The sequence below is a fragment of the Phallusia mammillata genome, chromosome 8 (assembly GCF_965637545.1).
Source record: "Phallusia mammillata chromosome 8, kaPhaMamm4.hap1.1, whole genome shotgun sequence".
Taxonomy (NCBI): domain Eukaryota; kingdom Metazoa; phylum Chordata; class Ascidiacea; order Phlebobranchia; family Ascidiidae; genus Phallusia; species Phallusia mammillata.
The window spans coordinates 10,645,669-10,667,133 of record NC_137259.1 but is presented as its reverse complement, the minus strand read 5'-3'; the positions used below and the strand labels follow the sequence as shown (position 1 = coordinate 10,667,133).

At 37.4% G+C, this 21,465-nt stretch overlaps 1 protein-coding gene across 1 annotated transcript; it reads right to left on the bottom strand.

Moving 5' to 3' along the window:
• Positions 1-2,083: 2,083 nt before the first annotated feature.
• On the bottom strand, positions 2,084-13,686 carry LOC145204996 (cytosolic phospholipase A2-like). Its single transcript, XM_080077619.1, has 20 exons — positions 13,157-13,686; positions 12,710-12,753; positions 12,559-12,640; positions 12,331-12,485; positions 12,161-12,274; positions 12,066-12,103; positions 11,875-12,004; positions 10,812-10,948; positions 10,476-10,607; positions 10,060-10,153; positions 9,886-10,003; positions 9,688-9,824; positions 9,473-9,590; positions 8,679-8,790; positions 7,494-7,653; positions 7,317-7,428; positions 7,028-7,209; positions 6,038-6,224; positions 2,897-3,048; positions 2,084-2,695 (listed from the first exon to the last, which is right to left on the bottom strand). The coding sequence occupies exons 1-20, from the start codon at positions 13,353-13,355 to the stop codon at positions 2,531-2,533; spliced, it is 2,568 nt and encodes an 855-aa protein (XP_079933745.1). The 5' UTR covers positions 13,356-13,686; the 3' UTR covers positions 2,084-2,530.
• Positions 13,687-21,465: the final 7,779 nt, after the last annotated feature.

Below are 21,465 nucleotides of genomic sequence, written 5' to 3'. Positions count from 1 at the left end.
TTCAAGTCGATGGCAACCCTGCCTATAGTATATCCCAAATTAAGGGCGGTGGTCCCATTTAAGTTGTGAATATGGAATCTTTTTGGCTTCAACGTTTCAACGAGAGCAGTGACGACTCAATACCTAAAACAAGTTAAGACTACCACCCAGGGTTGGGTAACGAGTCCTTTTAGTCGAGTCTCAAGTCAAGTCAAGTCAGTAGGGGTTCGAGTCCCAAGTCAAGTCAAGTCAGAAGGGGTTCGAGTCTCAAGTCGAGTCAAATCAAATGAGGTTCGAGTCTCAAGTCAAGTCAAGTCATTAGTGGTTCGAGTCAAGGCAAGTCCCCAAAAGTTTTTGCAAGGAAAGGTTAAAGGTTTGGATAATTATTTGAATGGTTCATCGCGACTTTTTTACGGACCCCACTTTATTACAGTGAACAAATCCCATCAACGTCCCCTTCTTAGAGTATAGCATCACCTGCAGGGCTACTCAAATGGCGGACCGCGGTCCATATCCGGACCTTTGAGGGGTTCGATGTGGACCTCGACGGTCTTTTGATTACGGCAACATTTGTGTGTTAATTAACTAAACAATGCTATGTAGAGGCACTTTTTAAACTGGGGTCGGCATAACGATTGATCGGCAGTCTGCGAGGAGCCTAAAGTCCTGCCAAAATCTTATGTGAGTTCAGATTGTCCAACTATGACGAAAAATGGTCGATTATTTCACTATACATTTAACAAAGCGGCGGTTGTTTGCGCATAATTGTATCTGTGATTTAATAAACTGAATTTTAAATCATTACCTCACGAAGCAATCCTGTAAAACCAGATAAAATGTATTCTGTATGACGTTGTACCAATACACTCTCGCAAGGAATAAAATCACGTTTGGTGCATATCAGTTCAAGATTTCAATTTTGACCGCGATTGTCCACATTAGCTATAACCAAATCGGCTAAGACACGTTACATTTGCATTTCTGACAGAAGTGTCCGGACCTTTGGTAATTTTTACCTTTTCTATCTGGACTTTTGACGAAACTAATTGAGTAGTCCTGGAGTATAGGGTCAACTTTAATGAAACACGTTAATTGACACTCATTAAACAGCTTGGACAAGAACGTCAATTTTGAAAACCCAAAAATATTTTTACTGCGTGCGCTAGCTAGAGCGTTTGTACAGTAATATAAGCGCTTAAAAGCGAATACTTGGCCTTGGCGTGTACTACATTCGCATACCTTAAAACAAGCAATAAGTAGGCTACAATGCTTAATGCCAGCGTTAAAAAGTTTGTGCATGTAGCAGCGACTTTGTTACGTTAAAATTAAGCAAAAATAGCTTCGCATCGCACATAAAGTGCTGTTGTTGTTTGGTTGAAGCCGACTGAACAGGTTATCCATTATAAGAAATTTCCGTTTTGTTGGTGAAATAACGAGTCCGAGTCCGAGTCGAGTCTCTACTAAGACGAGTCCAAGTCAAGTCGAGTCTTTTCACAGCTGAGACTCAAGTCAAGTCTTTGAAAAAGGTGACTCGAGTCGGACTCGAGTCGAGTCACTGACTGGAGTCTTCCCAACACTGCAGTACCACCCAGCGGTTAAAGCTAATGGTGCCGTTTAATTTTGCAGTCCAGTACACATTTTCATAGGTAATTTATTGATTATTGAATTTTTTTAATGGTGAAAATAACGGCCCAAATAGACGTAAAAAGCGACATGCTTCATTACAATACCGTAATGGTTGCCTATGTACTTTGGAACACTATATACGGATCTGTTCATAAGTTTAATGGATGTCGCTTTTTACGTCTATTTGGGCCGTTATTTTCACCATTAAACTTATGAACAGATCCGTATATAGTGTTCTGAATTTTTTTATCTTGTGGTTGCTAAGCGTATAGTGTATTGGCTTAATATGTTTCCTTGTGGGCAGCAACCACTTCTTTGACGATTTAGACTTTTGGTCTCGAAATTTTCTCGTAGCATCTAAGTGTAGCCTACGACATCATATCAAACTGCTCGTTCTTCACCCGCCGTTGTTTATAAAATAGTATAAATTACAATAATTTTCCTATTTTGTCTCTCCTTAAGACTAGTATCGAAAAAATAATTGTGCAACAAATATTTTTAATAAAATGATTAAATATGCAGGTATACAATTGTTAGCAAAAGCAAGAAAAAAGCATATTTCGTACATAATCGATAAATGAACACGACGCTATCCGTTCAAGCTTCAATTTGCGCAAGGCCCTCAGCACCTAAGGTGCTAGTGTTTGTGCCACCCCTTGTTATATAAAATGCGTATTCTATCGTTTCTTTTTTATACAACACCATTTCGTAAATTTATGCGCACAATTCAGTATTTACATTCATTAGCACGTAAAGCATGTAATATTTAGTCACACATAATTTTTACTAAACAGCACAACATTACACCCATAATAAATCACACCCTCTAAAAACACACAAACTGGCCACTGGCGAATTACATGATAGTCTTGCTTTTTACATTTATATATATTTTTTTTTTGCAACGCTGGCTACTCGGCACACACTAATCAAGGGGAATATTTCCAGACGTCATAATAGCCTTTTCCAACGATTGTTTGTTTTTCACGCTCATGTGAAAAGAATTCCTGATGTCATTCAATGTAATGGAACACCGAGTTTGAGAATGTCGACGTAATGATATGCAGCTTTGAATTTCTTCAAGAATTGTCTGAAGTGTTTGGTTACGGTTTAAAACGTGATAACAAGTCGATGTTTAGGCTAAAATGTTATGGTTTAGGTGTCAACTAAAGTTTTATAGGTGGCTTGTTAAACTGCATCACAATCAGTATGTAGGGGAAATTAATTGAAGAGTTCGAGTCAAAAAAGCTAAGCAAAATTTAAACATGATACATTACTTAGCTCAACCTACCTCTTTGTGTAAAAGTGTGTTGAACTCCATCAATTTGTTAAGGCGGTCAAAAGCTTCGTTTGAATACTGGAAGTTGAATGTCGAATATGGAGTTTTGGGCTGATCGAAAATGCTAAAATCAGCTCTGTTGTCACCTGGCTTCCTTGGAACTCCTGTGAAAATCATACGATTAACTTAGAAAAATATTTGCCTACAAACCTGTCCTGTTAAGCAAATACTTGCACCGCTACTTTTATTTAGGCTATTGTTTTATGTCAGAACGGAACGGAACGAAATAACGTTTTTCGTTTTGTGCAGCAAGTTTAATTTGTTTTGTTTTTGCTTCGGTTTCGACATTTTTGTTTTGTTCCAGCCTTATATATATAAATTTATGACGGCGTTTTCAGGATTTTGGTCGCAACAAAACAATATCTTGTTGTTTGAAACTCTTAAACGAACAACGAAGTTGCCGCAGGCAGAAACTCATGGGTCCCCACATATGTAAAAGTGAAAATAATGCATTTCAAGAGATAACCAGTGGTGGGACTCAGCAGGTTCGCACCGGTTCCATGGAACCGTCTCACGAAGTTTTATGAAATCAGCAAACCAGTTAGCATTACTGGTTACTGTTAAACTTTTCGTAACAGAACCGGCTAAATAATTTGACTTTTGTGATAGAACGAGAAAGTCGGGTGTTGTAAGGCAAAACTCAGTGAGCGGCACTGGGCTTAAATAATAATACTATGTAGTGCACAAACTATACAAATCAGAATCACCCCAGATATTGTTTGAAGTATGTCCTATTTAACGCTCTTTTTCAAAGAAAGGAGTAAATAGTGGCAAAACGGGGTAAAAAAATAGACACCGATGAATAGCAAATTCTACAAGCTGTCCAATTTTCATTCAACTTGAACATTGTTAAAAGAGTCACCCATTTGAGGGGTCAGTTGGTTAAATTGTGGTGCTACAGGGCAAAACACAACAATTGAGGTCTTAAAATAGTATGTTCAATAAACTTTGCAAATTTCATTTAATTCTGACGTTTTTAAAAAAATTCACTTATTTAGTGGACTGGTGGGGTAAATGTTGGAGCTATAGGATAAAACATAACAATCAACATTTATAAATGGCAAACCCTACAAGCTATTCAAATTTCATTCAATTTAAACGTTGTTTAGAAAATTAACCCATTTTAGGGGGCTAGTGGAGTAAAAGTTGGGGCTACAAGGTAAAACACATCAATCAAAACCTACAAATAGCATATTCTACATGCTACCCAAATTTCAGCCAATTCCGACACTGTTTAAAAAACTCACTTATTTTAGGGGGCTAGTAGGGCAACTAATCCGGTTTGACACACAAACTAAAAAAATATGAAACCACAAAGACTTAATCAATAGTACTGCAAAATTTGAGTTCTATCCGACAATGTTTAAAATTTTGACCACTAAAGGTGTTTTAAGCAACAACAGCACAAAAACATCCACCAAGCAACCCACACACACGAGTAACATAGGTCTGGTTTCCTCTATAACACCATTACAACACATAAACCTTTCATTGTGGTGCCTAGCAAATTAGAGGTCTAGAGGGGTAAATGTTGAGTCTACAGGGTTGAACACAGCAATCGACACATACTAGCATATTCTACAAGATATCCAAATTTCAGCCAATTTCGACACTGTTTAAAAACTCTTTTTAGGGGGCTAGCGGAGTAAATACTGGGGTTATCAAGACAAACAAAGTGGGATGCACATCTACATAACTATATCTACCATTTGTGTAAATTTCATCCAAATCCACCAAACATTTGATGGAAAAATGAGTCGGACAAACTCTGGGAAGAAAAAAAGAAAAAAACAAGAAAAACAAAACAATTCGAGTAAAATCAATACGTGTCCCCTTCAGGGAAGGAGACCCATAATTAGCAGCGTTTTATATCAAAACGGAACGTTACACCGGAAAGGAATAAGTAAAATTTTGCCCAAATACCGAAACAAAAACATTCAAAACAATGCAACGGTTATTATGGGTCCCCAAGGGGATACATATTGATTTTTGTCGATTTTTTTTCGTTTTTTTGCCCAACATTTACCCCACTAGCCCCCAAAGTATAAAACGTATTTGTATGTTACTGGGCACCACAAACGAAAGATTTCTGCGTTACAAGGACGACCAGTCGTATGTTGCTCTTTTGTGACTTTGTGGGTTGCTTGGTGGATGTTTTTGTGCCATGGCAGTTGTTAACAGTCAGAAGCATTACCGGCTGTTGCTCAAAACACCTCTAGTGGTCAAAACTTTACACATTGGCGGATTGGGCTCAAATTTAGCAGTTCATTGTGGTTCCATATTTTTTAGTTTCTGTGTCGAACCCCATTGGTTACCCTACTAGCCCCTTAAAATGGGTGAGTTTTTTAAACAGTGTCGGAATTGGCTGAAGTTTGGACACCTTGTATAATTTATCATTTATAGGAGCTGATTGTTGTGTTTCACTTTGTAGCCCCCATTTCACCCCACTGGCCCCCTAAAATGGGCGAGTTTATTAAATAGTGTTTGGGTAGCAAGTGGAATAAGCTATTTGTAGGTTTTGATTGATGTGTTTTACCTTGTAGCCTCAACATTTACTCAACTGGCCCATAAAATGGATTGATTTTCTAAACCATGTTTAAATTGAATGAAATTTGGATCGCTTGTAGAATTTGCTTTTCATAGGTGTCTATTTTTTACTTTTACCCCATTGTACCACTATTTACTTCTTTTCTTTAAAAAAGAACGTTAAATAGGACATACTTCAAACAATATCTGGGGTGAATCTGATTTGTATAGTTTGTACTCTTCATAGTATTATTATTTAAGCCCAGTGCCGATCACTGTGTTTTACCTTACAACACCCGATTTTTTCATTGGTATTTCTTGCAATGCAATATTTTCAACTTTGCATTTGTGGGGACCCATGAGTTTCTGACTGCAGAAACAACTAATATTATAAAAGACGGTGGCTAATATGGGACCCAATACAAAAAAGGCATAGGAAATATATTAATGTTTTAAAATAGGTTATAGTGTATGTGCAACGACAAAATGTCACCCTTCGCGTATTTCTCAGGAGTTCGTTGGCCATACGCAAAAATCAAAATAGTCTAATTCAAATAAACAATTTACCTGGTGCACTAAATTTCTTGAACTGCTCATTACAAAGTACAAAATGAATGATTGTTGGTGCGCGGTCATCGGATTCGTCTTTGAACACGTAACATTCTTTCATTCCATTTTCTTCAAAAATAGATCGATCAATTTTTGGAAACGGCAGATGATGCATGTGAGCCCATTTTTCAGCGAGAAGAATTTCCTACAGTAAATATAATACGTAAAACCCGTATGAAATACCCGGATTCAGCGGTGCACAATGGCGGCACGTTGCCGCGAATACAAATTTATTAAAATGCAACTTCACCTACCTAGATGTATGTTAAAAAGTATAATGGTATTGTAGAGCATAACTAAAACATCTACAGTAACTAATAGACCAACGGTTCGCAAACTGTGCCCCGACACGTGGCAAAAAATGTACTTCACTTCATGATTTTTGTAATATCTTAAATTATCCTTGAAACATTTTCGCGCGAATTTATCTGATGAAAGAAGATAAAATTTATTACACTCTCCAGGCTGAAAACACATATCTGTAATGAATGAAACTGCTTTTGGTGACAAACATCAAAGTGAGAGGTTCTAAAGTTAAACGAATCCCGATTATTTTTTTAAATATTTGTCAACCGGATTTCGGTCAAGTTCCTGCCCTCGATTGTATATAGCTTATAAGTCAGTGGTTCTCAACCTTTCTGGATCCAGGCCCACTTTAATCCTCAGGACCCATGGCATGCTTAAGTAACTCCTTAGGACCCCCTGCTCACCAAAAATATAGACAAACTCACCCAAATTCTCAAAACTATCAAACGGTATAAATTTTAAATACGCATTTCAAAATGTCTTGTTTGGTGGATGTTTCCAGTGATCCTACGCACTCGTGACTCCTTGGTGGCCATTGGCCCCGGTTAAGACAATCTGGGATAGACTTTTTCTCCGCGCCAAATTTGAAAGTCACTGTTACAAAGTATATGCACTAAATATATATTAATTGTCCAATCATACTTTGAATGGTTCGTGGTTGTCCGTTGGCCTTCCACTGAAATCAAACGAGAGAATCAGATCAACAGCTCTTTGGGGGCGTAATATTGCGGGATAAGGAGAATTAAACGTAAGACCGGAATCAACTAAATGCACTTTTTTTCGTCGTACTTCCATAGGTTCATGAATTTTTACAAACTCTCCATCTAAACAGTTCAATATGGGTAAAACCAGTTTTGTCAAGACATGTTGGCGAACAGAGGCAAAATTATATGTAACGGCTTCATAGTAACTGTTTTACGCACCAACTTACCTTCGGCTATTGTTGACTTTACCAGAGGCGTAAAAGGAGATAGGGGATATGTGCGATTCAACGATAAGCCCCTCATGTAATTGAGAATTTTTCCAGCGCGGTTGTCACGAGACTAAATACCCAAAGTCCAAATTAATTAATTATATTATCTTATTATCTGGTTTTGTTTGTATAAACCTCCATAAAGTGAGATCCAAACATATTAGAAACGAGAGAACCAAAAAACCCTTTCTGTTTTTTTTCTTCTGCTTCTTCTTCTGGTGGATCCGAAGAAGCAGATGCACCGCCCCCCACTCCAAACCAGCTTCCAATAATACTTGGTCTTTTTTCGGTTTGCCTTTGTGTACAGATAAAAGTTCATTAAAAGTGCCCATACTCCTTGGGTGATATTATTGAAAGAATAAATTTGTTATTTTACGCCTATTAACAGAAGCAATATATGAATCAATAGGATTAATCTGTAGCATTTAACATTCTAATATAACCAATTCGTTGCAAATATGTGCATCGTAAAATATTTAAAGTTTTCGTTTAACAGTTTTGCAGATTTCAAAGCGCAAAAATAGATTAATAAACAAATTATTCATCCAACAATTGCTTTTAAATAATCTATTGTTGCCAGGCATAATGTATAAACGAGTATTGCTCTTCCTGCAGTTATAAATAATCGACGTTTCGACGTCCCATACAAGACACCTTCGCACACAAGATGAAGGCATCTTTCTATGGGACGTCGAATTATTTATACTACTGAAAGAGCAATACACGTTTCTAAATACTTGTAATGTTGTTCAATACTGATAAAAATAATTTTCGTCAAAACAATTCTTCGGAAACAAACAATACTATGTTAGAGGTTATATCACAAGTGTTACAATTATTCTATAATTAATTTGTGAGTTTTCTTTTAGCTAACGATCCTCAATACTGACATTTAGCTGTAGCCTAAATACAGAATTAAAACAGCATTTACATAAATGCTACGCAAGTCAACAAATCTAGTCCAAAACACCAATTCAACATCACAGCACATCTAAATAATTTGTGCTTTGAGTTAGTGCAAACGAAACAAACCAAAATACTTTGCACATTATTGACACCACGTTACCTTCGAGAAGGACCTGGGCCTTCGGCCTTTAATCCAAACCATGTGTTTCTGCTAACGCTCCTGTCACAATGATTGCGGATCATGTGAACGAACATTTTATTTTAGCGTATTCGCAAAAATACCACAACATGCAGATTAATAGAACAACATGCTTTTTAATTTCAACATGCTTGTATGTCAACGTGCAACGATCCGCATTAGGAGTAAGACGTGCATCTTTTTTATTAAACACCAGGCAATTAAAAGTCACTTACTTGGCTTCGTTTGGCAACTCTTGGGCAGCATCGGAGTATTCTTCGTCATCTTCGCTGTATTCTTCTTCACTATCTTCTTCTGGCATATTTAGTTGATTCTTTAACGTTTCGTCTAAATATATACATTCAAAATTGCGAATAGATTATGAAAAAACAACAACATTGCAGTGTGTGTCATTTAAATCAACAAACCAATATAATGTGCATTTGTACACTTTGCGGCATCGGCGGCGAACACATTGTTAGCATAACGCATCTACCCAAGAGGATAAAAATGAAACAAACGAGAAAATATGGCTTTGTTAGTTCGGAAGCAATCGGAAAAGTTGATAAATGTTATGCTGAATCGATTAAGCTTGTGGTTTCACTTGATGTAATGGTCAAAATAAACGACTTGTTATTATTTTTCACATGTATCAAAATCCTTTCTGGGTAGTTTATTGGTTTAAGCGGTGTGGAAACGCCCACCAATAAGTATTTGTAAACTGAGGTGGGCGATTCGAACGTAGTGATACATTATACTAGAAAATGTTTGTAAACGAACAACAGTAACGTGTATAGGTGGGTGAGCAAAACAGTCGAGAAAGCCTGGTTTAACCGAAACCATGCGACAAAATGATATTGTTAGCAATCCTGAACAAAACAGTGGCTCGTCGACAGAAACTTTTTAGGCAAACGCAATAAGGACAGAAACAAGGTGCAGAAAAACAACCGTTCGTCAGCCAAAAACATAGACTTATATATATTGACACTGACAGGTCGTGGAGTAAACGCAAGATAGAAAAATGCTTTACCGAGCTCTTTTTCGAGTTCCTGGCGGAAGTCTTCGTTTTTGTTGTCGGCTTTACCCAATCCCTTGCTCTTTTCAACCAAGCGATTGAAAAGTATAGAGAATGCACTGCCCCATATTCCCTGAAAAAAATTAGAAAATTTACGAATTTTGTTTAGGGGTGTATAAAACTTCAATGCCTGTAAAATACCCGTGCCATCCAATTAGAATTAGCCTCACCATGAGAAAATGCAGCGGACTTTCTTCAAACTCTCTTGCCACCACACCCATATAAAACTTGCTTCCAAAATACTTTGTTTTCATAAATGCTCCATATTTTGCCATTCCAATTTCATAAGGGCTAAATTCGATCCAGTCTGCAAAATTTATTTTTCAACAAATTGTGCACAAACATGAAATACATTACAAGAATATTACCGTGAAATGTCATAGCTGAGACATTCGGTCGAACGTGAAGACAGGTCATCAACGGCATTGGCAATTTGCCATTCTTTATTTTATCGCCGAACTGAGACAATGTTGCAGTTTCCATTTTCTGTATAAACAAGAAATATCAGCTGCAACCCAACATAAAGTAAACTGACTACTTACATCAGACCCAAGCAGGGTTTGGCCAATTAAAAGTCCGAAAAAATCCGTAAAGGTAACAGGTTGACCTGACTTCATCTTTGCCCGAAGACGGTGGCTAAAATTAATGATTTAAGTGGTGGCGGTTGTACTAGCAAAACATTTCACTTTAGCTCCAAGCCACGTGTTTTTAAAAAAGGTGTTACCGACATTTTTGTCAGCAAAACACGAATTAATACTGTTACTATTGGACCTTTACAGTCACTCGGGACTGTAACAGGAAATTGATTACATTTACAAAACATTTTACGCAATAAACATTGTTACTAATTTTGGACGATCAAAAAAGTTGCCTTTGTTGCACAAAGCGTCGTCTTAGGTTTAAAGGACACAGTTCTCACAAAAGTTTGAGCTAAATTACCTTTTTAACCTAAAATTACCTGTATCTCATTAAACACTCCGGTCTGAGTAACCAGAATGGACTCGATTGTATGTTTTTGCGAATTTCCTCATTAATAATTTCTGGACCCACTTTGGGATATTGGTCATGGGCGTATAAGGTTGCCAGGTACCTAAAAATACAAGTTTTTGTTAAGTCGTCACATTAACATTGTTGTACAAATGCACCAAGTGCTAAGGTTCAAATAGTAATGCGATTATACATCCATTGACTGGTGGTAAGGAATGCTTAAGTTACGAGTGTTTCGGAGAAACAAATGTTTTTCAAACAAATTTCAAACAAAAACGTTTTAATGCCACGTATGAGATTATTTTACCAAGATGATCCTGAAAGTCCGGCAACGTATGTTGCGCAATCAAAAATGCCCATATCGTGCAGTGCTTTGATGGCCCCTGAGTATCCTGTAACTGCTCGAAACCCTCCACCTGATCCAACTATCGCAATCGTTGGTGTCTGGAAAATAGAAATGCCATAAGAGTCGAAAGGTTAGTTGTAGCTTAAACCGATGTAAACTGGAACTAACATCACACTGAAATGTTTTACATTTTTTAACAAACTACCCTCTGCAATGGACACAGTCCAGTAAATAAAGACAGCTCTGCTAAATACCAAGTGTGCGTAATCAAAACACTCATTTGAAATCAAAGCGACATGGGTTAATGCCAACCGGCTTTGCTTGTGGCAAGTAATGCTTTTTGAACTACATTTTGTTTAGCTTTTATTTGAAAACAAAATGGAAAATCCGAAACTTCCTTTTGATGTGGCGTTTGTTTGTTTGTTTTGTTTCGTTTGCGCCACATTTAACCACTTAATAATCGCACCGTTTGTGCTGGTGAACACCGTGACGGCTTGTGAGGTTGAAGTAGCGAAAAGCCGAAAAGTGTTTTTAAATTATGCCCAGGCAGGTTTTAAAAAATTAGCTGAAACCAGTTTTGTTTTGTTTGATGCACCTGGCCCTGTGACTGGTAACATGCGGGTTGGCGCAGTTTGGAAATGATTTTTTGTGTTTCCAACCTAAACCATGTCGCACATAAATATACACTTGGTGCATGGTGGTATCTCTGTGTGTTAGCTTAAGAATCTTATTTTATTTGGTCTTTTAATCTAAACGTAATCTTCACGCGCAGATAATTGCGAATGATCGATCCAAACTGCTCGTCGCCGACTAACAAATTTCTGTATATTAGCCATCGATCAATTGGTCAGAAAACAAAGGAGCATATAACTGTGAACAACATTATACTTACGGACACTGGACACAGGCAAAACTTGTGAGTAAACGAATAATGGTACACTTTTCACAGTCCCACAAATGGCATTTAAAATAACCCTTTAATACTCTTACAATAACACGTGACGGCAAAGTTAGACCTAAATACCTCTCGAACGGTGCGGGGGCCAGCAACCATCACTCGTCGCAAAGCTTCGCACACGCTGCGCTTTCGAGCAGAACGAAACTCTTTCTCTTCAGGGCAAAGTGCTAGACTGTATCGGATATCTGATTCGTATCTAAAGAAAATGTTTCACATGACGTTTTTACTACAATTTTGAGGTTTTAACAAACACCTACTTAGATTCCTTCCTGAATTCAATGTCAACTTCTGAAGTCTACAAAATTATTGTGTTAAAAAAATGCCAACTACAACGAACACAACGATTTTTTACCTCATTAAAACTAAAGGTTTTTGAAACAGTTTGTTCTAATGGAATGGGGCCAACATCGAATTCAACCGACCCCATTTGTTCGTCAATCGAGTAGTTTGCATCCATTAATCGGATCTAAACATATTTGCCAATAGTTTCAATTCACTAAATTTCAGACACATGATATTTACATCGGCAACAATATGTTTGTCTAAACATGGTGGCAGAAAATAGGTAAGTTGCTCGTCCCATTTTGGGTTGGGTTCGTTGTCGATGTGCTTTGTTCGTTTTCTTCCGTCAGGAGCTTCTCGAATATGGATCAAAACGTAGGGGTCTGGCGTGTCCACTTAAAATGTTAATCAAAAGTTGTAGAGAAAAATATGGCGTTGTATTTGTATTAAAACGAAGTTGCAACTTACGGATATCGCCAAACCTTCCTTTGGAAATGTTTCTTCCGCACAAAACGCGCACTTTTAATACATGACATGGTGCATGTTCTACCTGTTGACAAAATCGTAGTGCTGTGCATGATTTGCCAAACTTATCAAATGCATTGATTGTTTATCATACCTCAAAAAACTGAAACGGGTCTGGTTTGTCTCCAGCGTTTTTTACTGAAACAAACACAACAGAAAAGATAAACGAAAGCTAAGCAAAGACTTGTTCATGATTATTACAAAAATAACACTAATAAATATTGTATGTATCGGCAAATTAAACGTAAAATTGTTGCTGCCTCATCGATGATTTTCCGCGAAAATATTGCCATCTAGAATGCGGCGTTATTTTGGACAGCAAAAATATTCTACGTTTTAAAAGTCGTTTAGCCAACATTTAAGCTGTTTGTCATGCTTCGGTGGAGTTGAATCAAGATCTGGCCTACAGCACAACTGGTCTGTATGCTGTTGTTATATACACTGCGGAAGCACGGCGCACGTTTTTCAATTACCATTTTTCGCAAACAAACTTTCATACGTATGTTAGGATTTCGTTCATTTCAGCTTCGGGTTAACTTACACACTCCGCGTTGTTCAGCCTCAATCCTTAAACTTCCAAGTTTTGTACCAGTGTCGGCGATGCCGACTGCAGGGGCTTCGCTTGGTTGGGCAGATGTGCCTCGTTTCACAATGGCATTGTGGCGACTCAACTGTCTGGTTTCAGCATGTTCTAATTCTTCACCTTCTGCTTGTGGGAATTTGAACACCCGCACAGACATTCTAGTCTAATACTTTCCTGTTGTCAAAAAGTCTTAGGTTGAAAACACAAAATAGCTCGAGGCTCTATTGCTTCAGTCAGTGGTTTGGATCGTAAAGCTGTCGATAAACGCTTGTACATTTTGCGCTGCCTAATAACGTTCATGGCATCGATTCATCACCTCAGAAAATGCAACGGAACTCAATCGAAAGCGTTCATCGACTGGTCATAACGCCTATCGCTTTGTCTACATTGCAGGTACCAAGGCACACTAAAGAACGCTGCGTGGTATACACTGTTTCAGCACTTATTTCCGATACGCAGTGACTCCCGTCTCATGTAATGTTACTCGGCTGTTGGAACACGTGCAATGAATTTTCCTCTTACTTCCTCGGAAGGCATTTGTCGCGCCAGTTCAGATCCTTTTTTCGCTAACACCTGTACAAAAACACAGCAGCCTCAAGTCGTCATAACCAAAACTCGACTAACGTCGCGGCTATCAATTGAATAATCTACATTAACATACAGTCCCAGACTTGCCAACTATGTGGCTGATTTTCTTTTAAACTCGATCTGAAACGAGATTATTAATACACTTGTAAAGAAATGCGCATGAATAGCTTTGACGATTTGTTAAGCTGTAAGATGACCACATAAACATCAAGCAGGAATAACAACATCACAATCACAACATGGAACCAGGCTAAACTGAAGGAAACTGTGACGTGCAGTGGTACATGACTGCCACGCGCACAATGAATTGCAAACTTAATTACTGCCCGTTTTTGCACATCGTGATGAAAAACGGAAAAATGTTGAAATACAATGTTTACTGTCACGTCTGGTTACTTGGTATTATTTTGCACTGGCGCACTGGCGTACTTATAGCGTTAACGTAATATAACACATGCATTTGAAGTTTTGTTGTTGTTATTGTTGTAAATAGGTTACTTGTTTTTTCGGTATCTTGTGTTTTCAGTGTTGAATGAAACCAAAATCACTTAGATTTCATTTGTAATCCACGCACGTACAGCAATTTACGAATTTATTCTAGTGCGTCTGAAAAAAACCCTAGTTATTTTAAACAATGTAAGTATCTACTATACTTACGTTTTCTTATTTTAAAGTTGAAACCGGATCGGGGATATAGTTGTCCTCTACTCATTCCTTCTTTTGCCATATAGTAATTGCTTTGACCTTTTGAATTCAACCTTTTTGCCGTTATTGGTTAATCATCTAGTTTTAGCAAGCAAAAATATTTTTAAAATGATATCTTAGCAAAGTAGTGAGGAAACAATGTGGACGCTCTAACATCGAATTTTAAAACCAATCAAAAGTGCCACAATTTTAATCACACGAACCAATAAAACTAAGCGACATATTGCAAATTTCCTCTACAACGGCTTTGCTTTTTATGTGCTTGCGAGTCTGTTACATGTAAACCATACCAAAAACATCGCAGTTTCCCATATCACATCCGGGAAGTTCTGTGAAAGAACATAATTTATTTTGAACAATTACGCGTTAACAGGTGATAACTATAAACAATTGGTTTTAGTCATTGTGTTAAGGTGACAGTAAAGTGATATTGATTGACTATGGTCGTGGTCCTTACATTGATTTGTATTTGTTACATTCATTTCTGTATTTAAGCAAACTAAAAATAAGCTGTTCAGTGTTCAACCACAATACCACTTAATAAGATTTCTGTGATGAAGAAAACATCGCTTTACATTTCAAGGTCGCCTTTGTTGAAGGCTGGATTTTTAGTATTCTACCTATTTGTGAAACCTCATCGAGATTTTAAGTTGTTTTTCGAAACCGTTAATGTGGTAAATGCTAACGTTTTCGTAGACCTACGTATCAATTAAATCGCATATTACTAGAATAATTCTTGTTTTTTTTTTTGAATACCTAAAATTTATAAAAAACATTATAACATCACTAACAGGTTTTTCCTGTTTTAATAAAACGCATTTTTCTTAAACCAGCGATAATAATTATAAGGGCGAATTTAAAAAGGCGTTTGGCTTGAGCGGCATTTTAATCACTTGCGCACACTTGTAAACTGTTTATTTTGCGGTATACGTCTTGCAAAAACTGCTATACGTTATTTTGCAACACTGTTTTGTAACTGGTAAGGCAGTGGTTCTTAAACGGGGTTTGATCGAACCCCAGGAGTTCGGCAACGCCAAATCAGGGGTTCGACGAAGGTCTTTTTGAAGTACAAATACTCGTTTTTGTCAAACTTTAGGGTCGAAAGTCGCTAAAACGGCAATTTGTAAGTTATTTGCCAAATATCAAAACACTGGAAGGTTAAACTTATGCAGGGCTGTTTTAAACATCTCTAAACAGTTTTTGTGGTACTAAAAAGAGTATTACCAGCCTAATAACCATATGTGTCAGACTTTTTGTACGCCTATTGTGTGCCAACAATGCGAACTAAACAGGTACCACAAGCATCTCAATATAGATAGATTATCACATCATAAACACTTAAGACTGATCTCCTCGCTGTGCAGCTCCATCTGTGCACCGAGGCCGAGCTAGAAATTAATCTAGGCTTTTTGGGCGGTATTAGATGGTAAATATACATAATATAAACCAAGTATTTTAAAACAAAAATATGCAGGTAAATGGCGGCCGTTGGTAAAATAAGAATCTGCGATGCGGCCGTCCTAGCAAAATGGTTGTGCACCCATTCACTAAGGTTTTATTTTCTTTTTTTGACTTAACAAGAGCATTGTTCGCGTCGTTCGTAAGCAGAAACACAACGAAATTTTGTTGGCAGCAAAAACTTATTTTTTTATCTTTTTCATGTTTGTGTACAGATGCTAAAAATACAATGCTTTATTTTGGTAAAAACTAAATATTGCCGGAATTAAAGCAATCATGAAACAAGTTGCTTGTATTATTATGTCAGAATTTAACAAAATGGCAATGAGTAACTGTTGCCACTACGTTTGAACAAAAACTAACTATGACCCACCAAACAAAATGGGTCAAAAACCTAGGATGTAACTTTGGGGTTCGACCAAAGGCTGAAGATATCGTAGGGGTTCGGCCGTTATAAAAAGGTTAAAAAGCACTGTGGTAAGGTGTTGTTATGTTATTACAATCTACAATGTGGTCGTCTCATAAGATAAAAATGGGTTTCTATAGCTTTGTCATGGATCTCTTGATCATCACGGACTGATGCACAATAAATACTTCACGTTGAATTTGCTCTTGTTTTGCCATTTTAGTTGGTTGGAATGGTCATTCACGAATTGTCTAAATCAGTGGTTCTCAAACTTTTTCATTATTTTTTCAAAACGGTCCCTTGTGCCATTATTTTGAGGGCTCACGGTCCTTAAGCCTGGATGCGTATTTCAGAAAAACGAAAGTGATTGCAGGATTTTAGCTAGTTATGCAAAATTGCGCTTAACAATGATCCAAAGACAACATGTGACATCACAGACAAGACAAAAAAAAGCATTACGATTGTGCGCGAACAATTGCATTTTTGATAGTTGTCATTCAATACAGGCTATTGTTTAGCAATTGATTTAAACTTATAGGCTAAGTAAGATTGTAGAATTACTTTAACCGCTTCGCGGTCCACAAAAAATTGCCTCACGGACCCCTAAAGGACCCCAGCTTGAGAACCGCTGGTCTAAATAGAAGCAGGTGATATACAATGAATACTAAACTAACAAACAATGATTTTGAGGTAAGACATGCATTTTTTAAAGATAATTAAGCTTTTTTCCTTTAGCACCTCAAGTCTGGTTTGCATATATCAAAAACTCCGGTTCGTGGTCCTTGTGGAGTCCAATTTTACGGGGACCGCCTCATTGCTGAACATACCTTTTATTCTGTCACAATTAAGCAACGAAAAAGTGCAAATGTTTAAGAGCAATCCTAAAGGGTTTTTTGTCTTGTTTGTAATGTCACAAACTGTCTTTGTTCAGTTATTAAAAACTTTGAAAAACTAGCTAAAAACAAAAATAAATTTTGTTTCTTGGTGTCGGAAATGGAGATTAGCTATTGTTTATTAGCTAGTTTATCTTTTCCGCGAAATAAGTTACATTTAGCTTTATGGACCGCGATTACTGCAGATAATAGCAAAGGGGCCGTACTAAAAATATACTTGAAAAAGTTTGAGAACCACTGCTCTACCACAACCACTTTTGGGTGAATACCTAACAATAACACCTTATACCAGGGGTCACCAACCCTATGCCCGCGGGCACCCTGTCGCCCGTTGGCCACTTTTAAGTCGCCCGTTGGACTAGTTCCAAACTAGCAAGATGCATTTGTGGTTTGCAAAAACATGCTGCGTCTTATGTTGATTCTGTTGAAAGTAATGCAACATTTTTATTTAATGTTCTAAACTTCTAACCACAGCCACTTACTACAAAGTTGGGCGACCATCATGTCAATTGACTTTTATTAGTAAATGAGAAAATGTTGTATCATAGGGATCACATAAAACCCTGGTTTTGTGAGCAGGCCAATGATTAGGCTATACACGCTACAAATCATAAAATATAGGCTAGGCACTTGTTTACAAATACTTAGTTTTTGTGTATACTTCATAATTTTTTAAATATGGTAGCCCTCGAGCTATTTGGTGATGCTAAGCCTTAGCATAGCAGCTAAGGTATAGCCCTCGGCATTAAAAAGGTTGGTGACCCCTGCCTTATACTTTTTAAAGACAACGTTCAAAACGCAATTCGTCTGTACCTAATTGTCCTGTAAGTTTATCCATGCACCTGTCCTATTTGTATCCGATATATTTTTCTGTAGCCTATATTATAAGAAAGTCAGTTACAAATCATAATGCTTACACAACACAAAATCGTTTTTGTGGGCGTACTCCCACTGTAAAAGTTAATGTGTGTGTAGAAAGGCTTCGAAATAAATATTAACTGCCAATTTCAGTTTTACGCCGAATAAAGTTAGACAGATGTAGCCTCACAAAACTTAATATTTATTGTCTTGGTTATGTGTTTCGGCTTTTTATTTTTATCTTTCTATAATCTACATCAGATACCAACCAGTAAAACTACATTCTGCAATTAGGCCTGCAGCAGGAATAGGAACTCGGGCCGCAGACTACAACAGATACGTGTAACAGGCGTACGTCTTTATTCACCACAAAAAAGCAGCACTAATGCAACTGTTTATGATGGCAAGTAATTTCTTCCTAAAGTTTGTTATGCAAAGCATCCAAAACAGGCCATTTAGTCACAACAAAATGTAATTTTTCAAATTTATGTAATTAACTGGTTTGTGTATGAAAGGTTATTTATCGGGAATTTCAAACAATATATAGACTGAGTAAAATATTGACCCCAAAAAGGTATACAATGGGCAAAATTTGTAAAATAACGTTTTTATATCTTGGGCCGTGTTGAACAATTGATACCAACAGTCATTATAAAGCGAATCCAGCATCACCAGGCCAACAACAACTATATGCGGTGGACTTACATGGCTCAAAACGCGGATACTTGGGACATCAAAAGTGACTCATGCTTCATGAGTCAATTTCTATTCAGAAACACAAGCCAGATTTGAATGTTAATTTAAAGTCGCCCCTTCGTTTTGTTTGAGACCCAAACTAAACGAATTAACGCTCTACCTGACGTTACGTCTGGTACCTTTTCCTTTTGTCAAACGTTTTACTCGATCTATCAAGTTTCAATCCGGGTGTGACTGTTTTTGGTATGTTGTTTTAAGTCTCTTTTTTCCATGCTACTTATTAGAGTGGGGCCGATATAAATTTCTATTTGTGGGGGTGGTTTTATTAAATCATATGTTTTTAAAATTTAAATGTTTCAACCGCAACATGTTTCTTTTTGTTGTAAGTTATGTTTCTTTTGTATTCTCCAAATGATCCTTAATACGCTTTTCCATGGTTTTAAGCCATTTCTAATCATCATGTAAACAACGGTTGTTTGCATTACTTGGTTAATGAGTTAGACCTATAGCCAGGGTTGCCATACCGTCTGTTACATCGCCATTGTACATACTATTATGTTTTCCGCTGGTAGCCTTAACTCTATTGTACAGCGCAATGTTGTGCAACCTGGTGACATTATCTATCACACAATCGGTGATTATGATGTCACAACCTTGGCATTGTTTTACTGAAGTCACCTCTTGAGTTTTACTGAACCTAGACCAGGGGTCGCCAACCTTTACGACTCAAAGAGCCACTCGGACCAGTTTCACGTGGTAAAAAAACACTGGGAGCCACAAAGCCGTTTTAAAATTTAAAATAAAATGCAAAACGTTTTTAGTTTTATGACATTCGACTTTTTGTTGTTAGCTAGTGTTTCATTGCATATTAGACACACTGGTATAATAGTGTCGTCAGCAGAGAAAGCAACTTTACGTAGCATTGCATATTCTGTTTTTGCAGATTTGTATTCCTTTGTTAACGCGTTTGTTGCATAACAATTGACAAACAGCTATTGTTACGCGCGCACACACACTGCAAACAAAAACAGTATTGTCTCATATTGCGTATTAACCTGCGCTTGCCTCTTTCAGGTCTGGTTTGATGGTATAGAGATGGGTTGCAGGTGACTACAACAAGCGAGTACAGTTATGCTACTGCACTTCAATTTTCGTGTTCGGCATAATCGACACATAATTTTTGTTCAAATGTACAACATTTGGTAAATTCAAAAACTGAGCCGCATCAGAGGGATCGAAGAGCCGCATGCGGCTCCGGAGCCGCGGGTTGGCGACCCCTGACCTAGACCTGAGCTGTTGTGGGATGCACAAAGTATTTTCTACGAACAAGAAGTGACTGAAACAGATTGTTTCTGCCAAAATATTGCATATGATATGTCATGGCGCGTATAACTGCAAAAGATTTGTCCTAAACGTTTGTTTTGTTTCGTATGAAAATTTCATTTTTTGATTGTCCTTATTTTTGGTTTCAAGTCGATGGCAACCCTGCCTATAACCCAGGGGTTCCCAACCTTTTTAGGATCTCGTACCACTTGGTCGCTCTGTACTGCCATGCGTACCACTTCTTGCAGAACGTCTAACTTAAACGAATCATATTTTATTCAGAAAAAGAATGTTAGCCTACTAAAAGAATAGTAAAGCACCACCACCAAATTTAATGAGATTTTTGTTTACTGTCCACCAATTGGTCGATGCGCGGTGTAAACTTGGTAACAGCGCATCGAAAGTTGAGATGAAACCATATTTTACGTATGCAGTATCATACTTTCGCTTGGACATGATGATACAAGGTTGAGTAAAAAATGTAACAAAAGTAAATACAAAATAGCCAAATCTACAAATGTGACAGTCTAAAGTTGTTCACAAAATGGTAGTTACAACTTTTTTAAATTTAGTTTCTTGCATTATTGCTGCTCACGTTCCTGCATTGTCACTTTACCACCAGTATCGGTACTTTCATAAAACTAGCCTACGAGGAAGCATAAACCACCTCTTCAAATGTAATTGTTATTAAACATTTTTTCGATCTATTTTTAGCTTACAACTAGCAATATTCGGAGCTATTTGTAGTTTAAGCTAGAAAACAGTAGATCATATCTTATCAAGAGCAATCATTTGACATAATTAACGCCCACTATCCTACAGCGTTGCCTTTCGAAGCAACTGTACTTCTTGTTGACAATTGACATTACAGGTATTTTGAAGATCGTAATAATACGAAACAACAGGAATAGTTACGTAACAATAACAATAGGCTTGGAGAATTTTTTTTGTAAACAAAACCAGACAATCATAATATAAAGCTATAAATCGAGGTTTTTCTGAAAAAGAAACGGAATCCACTCGCGTACCACCTGGAAGACCTTCGCGTACCACTAGTGGTACGCGTACCACCGGTTGGAACCCCTGCTATAACCTATAGTTCCAATTGATTGTAAGCACTATATGTAGCCGGTTCTATCACAAAAGTCATATTTTTCAGCCGGTTCTGTTACAAAAAGTCCATTGACGGAAAATGCCAGAAAATCATAAGAAGGCATATAAGCAGTGGTGGGATTCAGCCGGTTCGCGCCGGTTCTATAGAACCGTCTTACGAAATTTTATGAGATCAGCGAACCGGTTAGCATTACAGGTTACTGTCAATGGACTTCTTGTAACAGAAC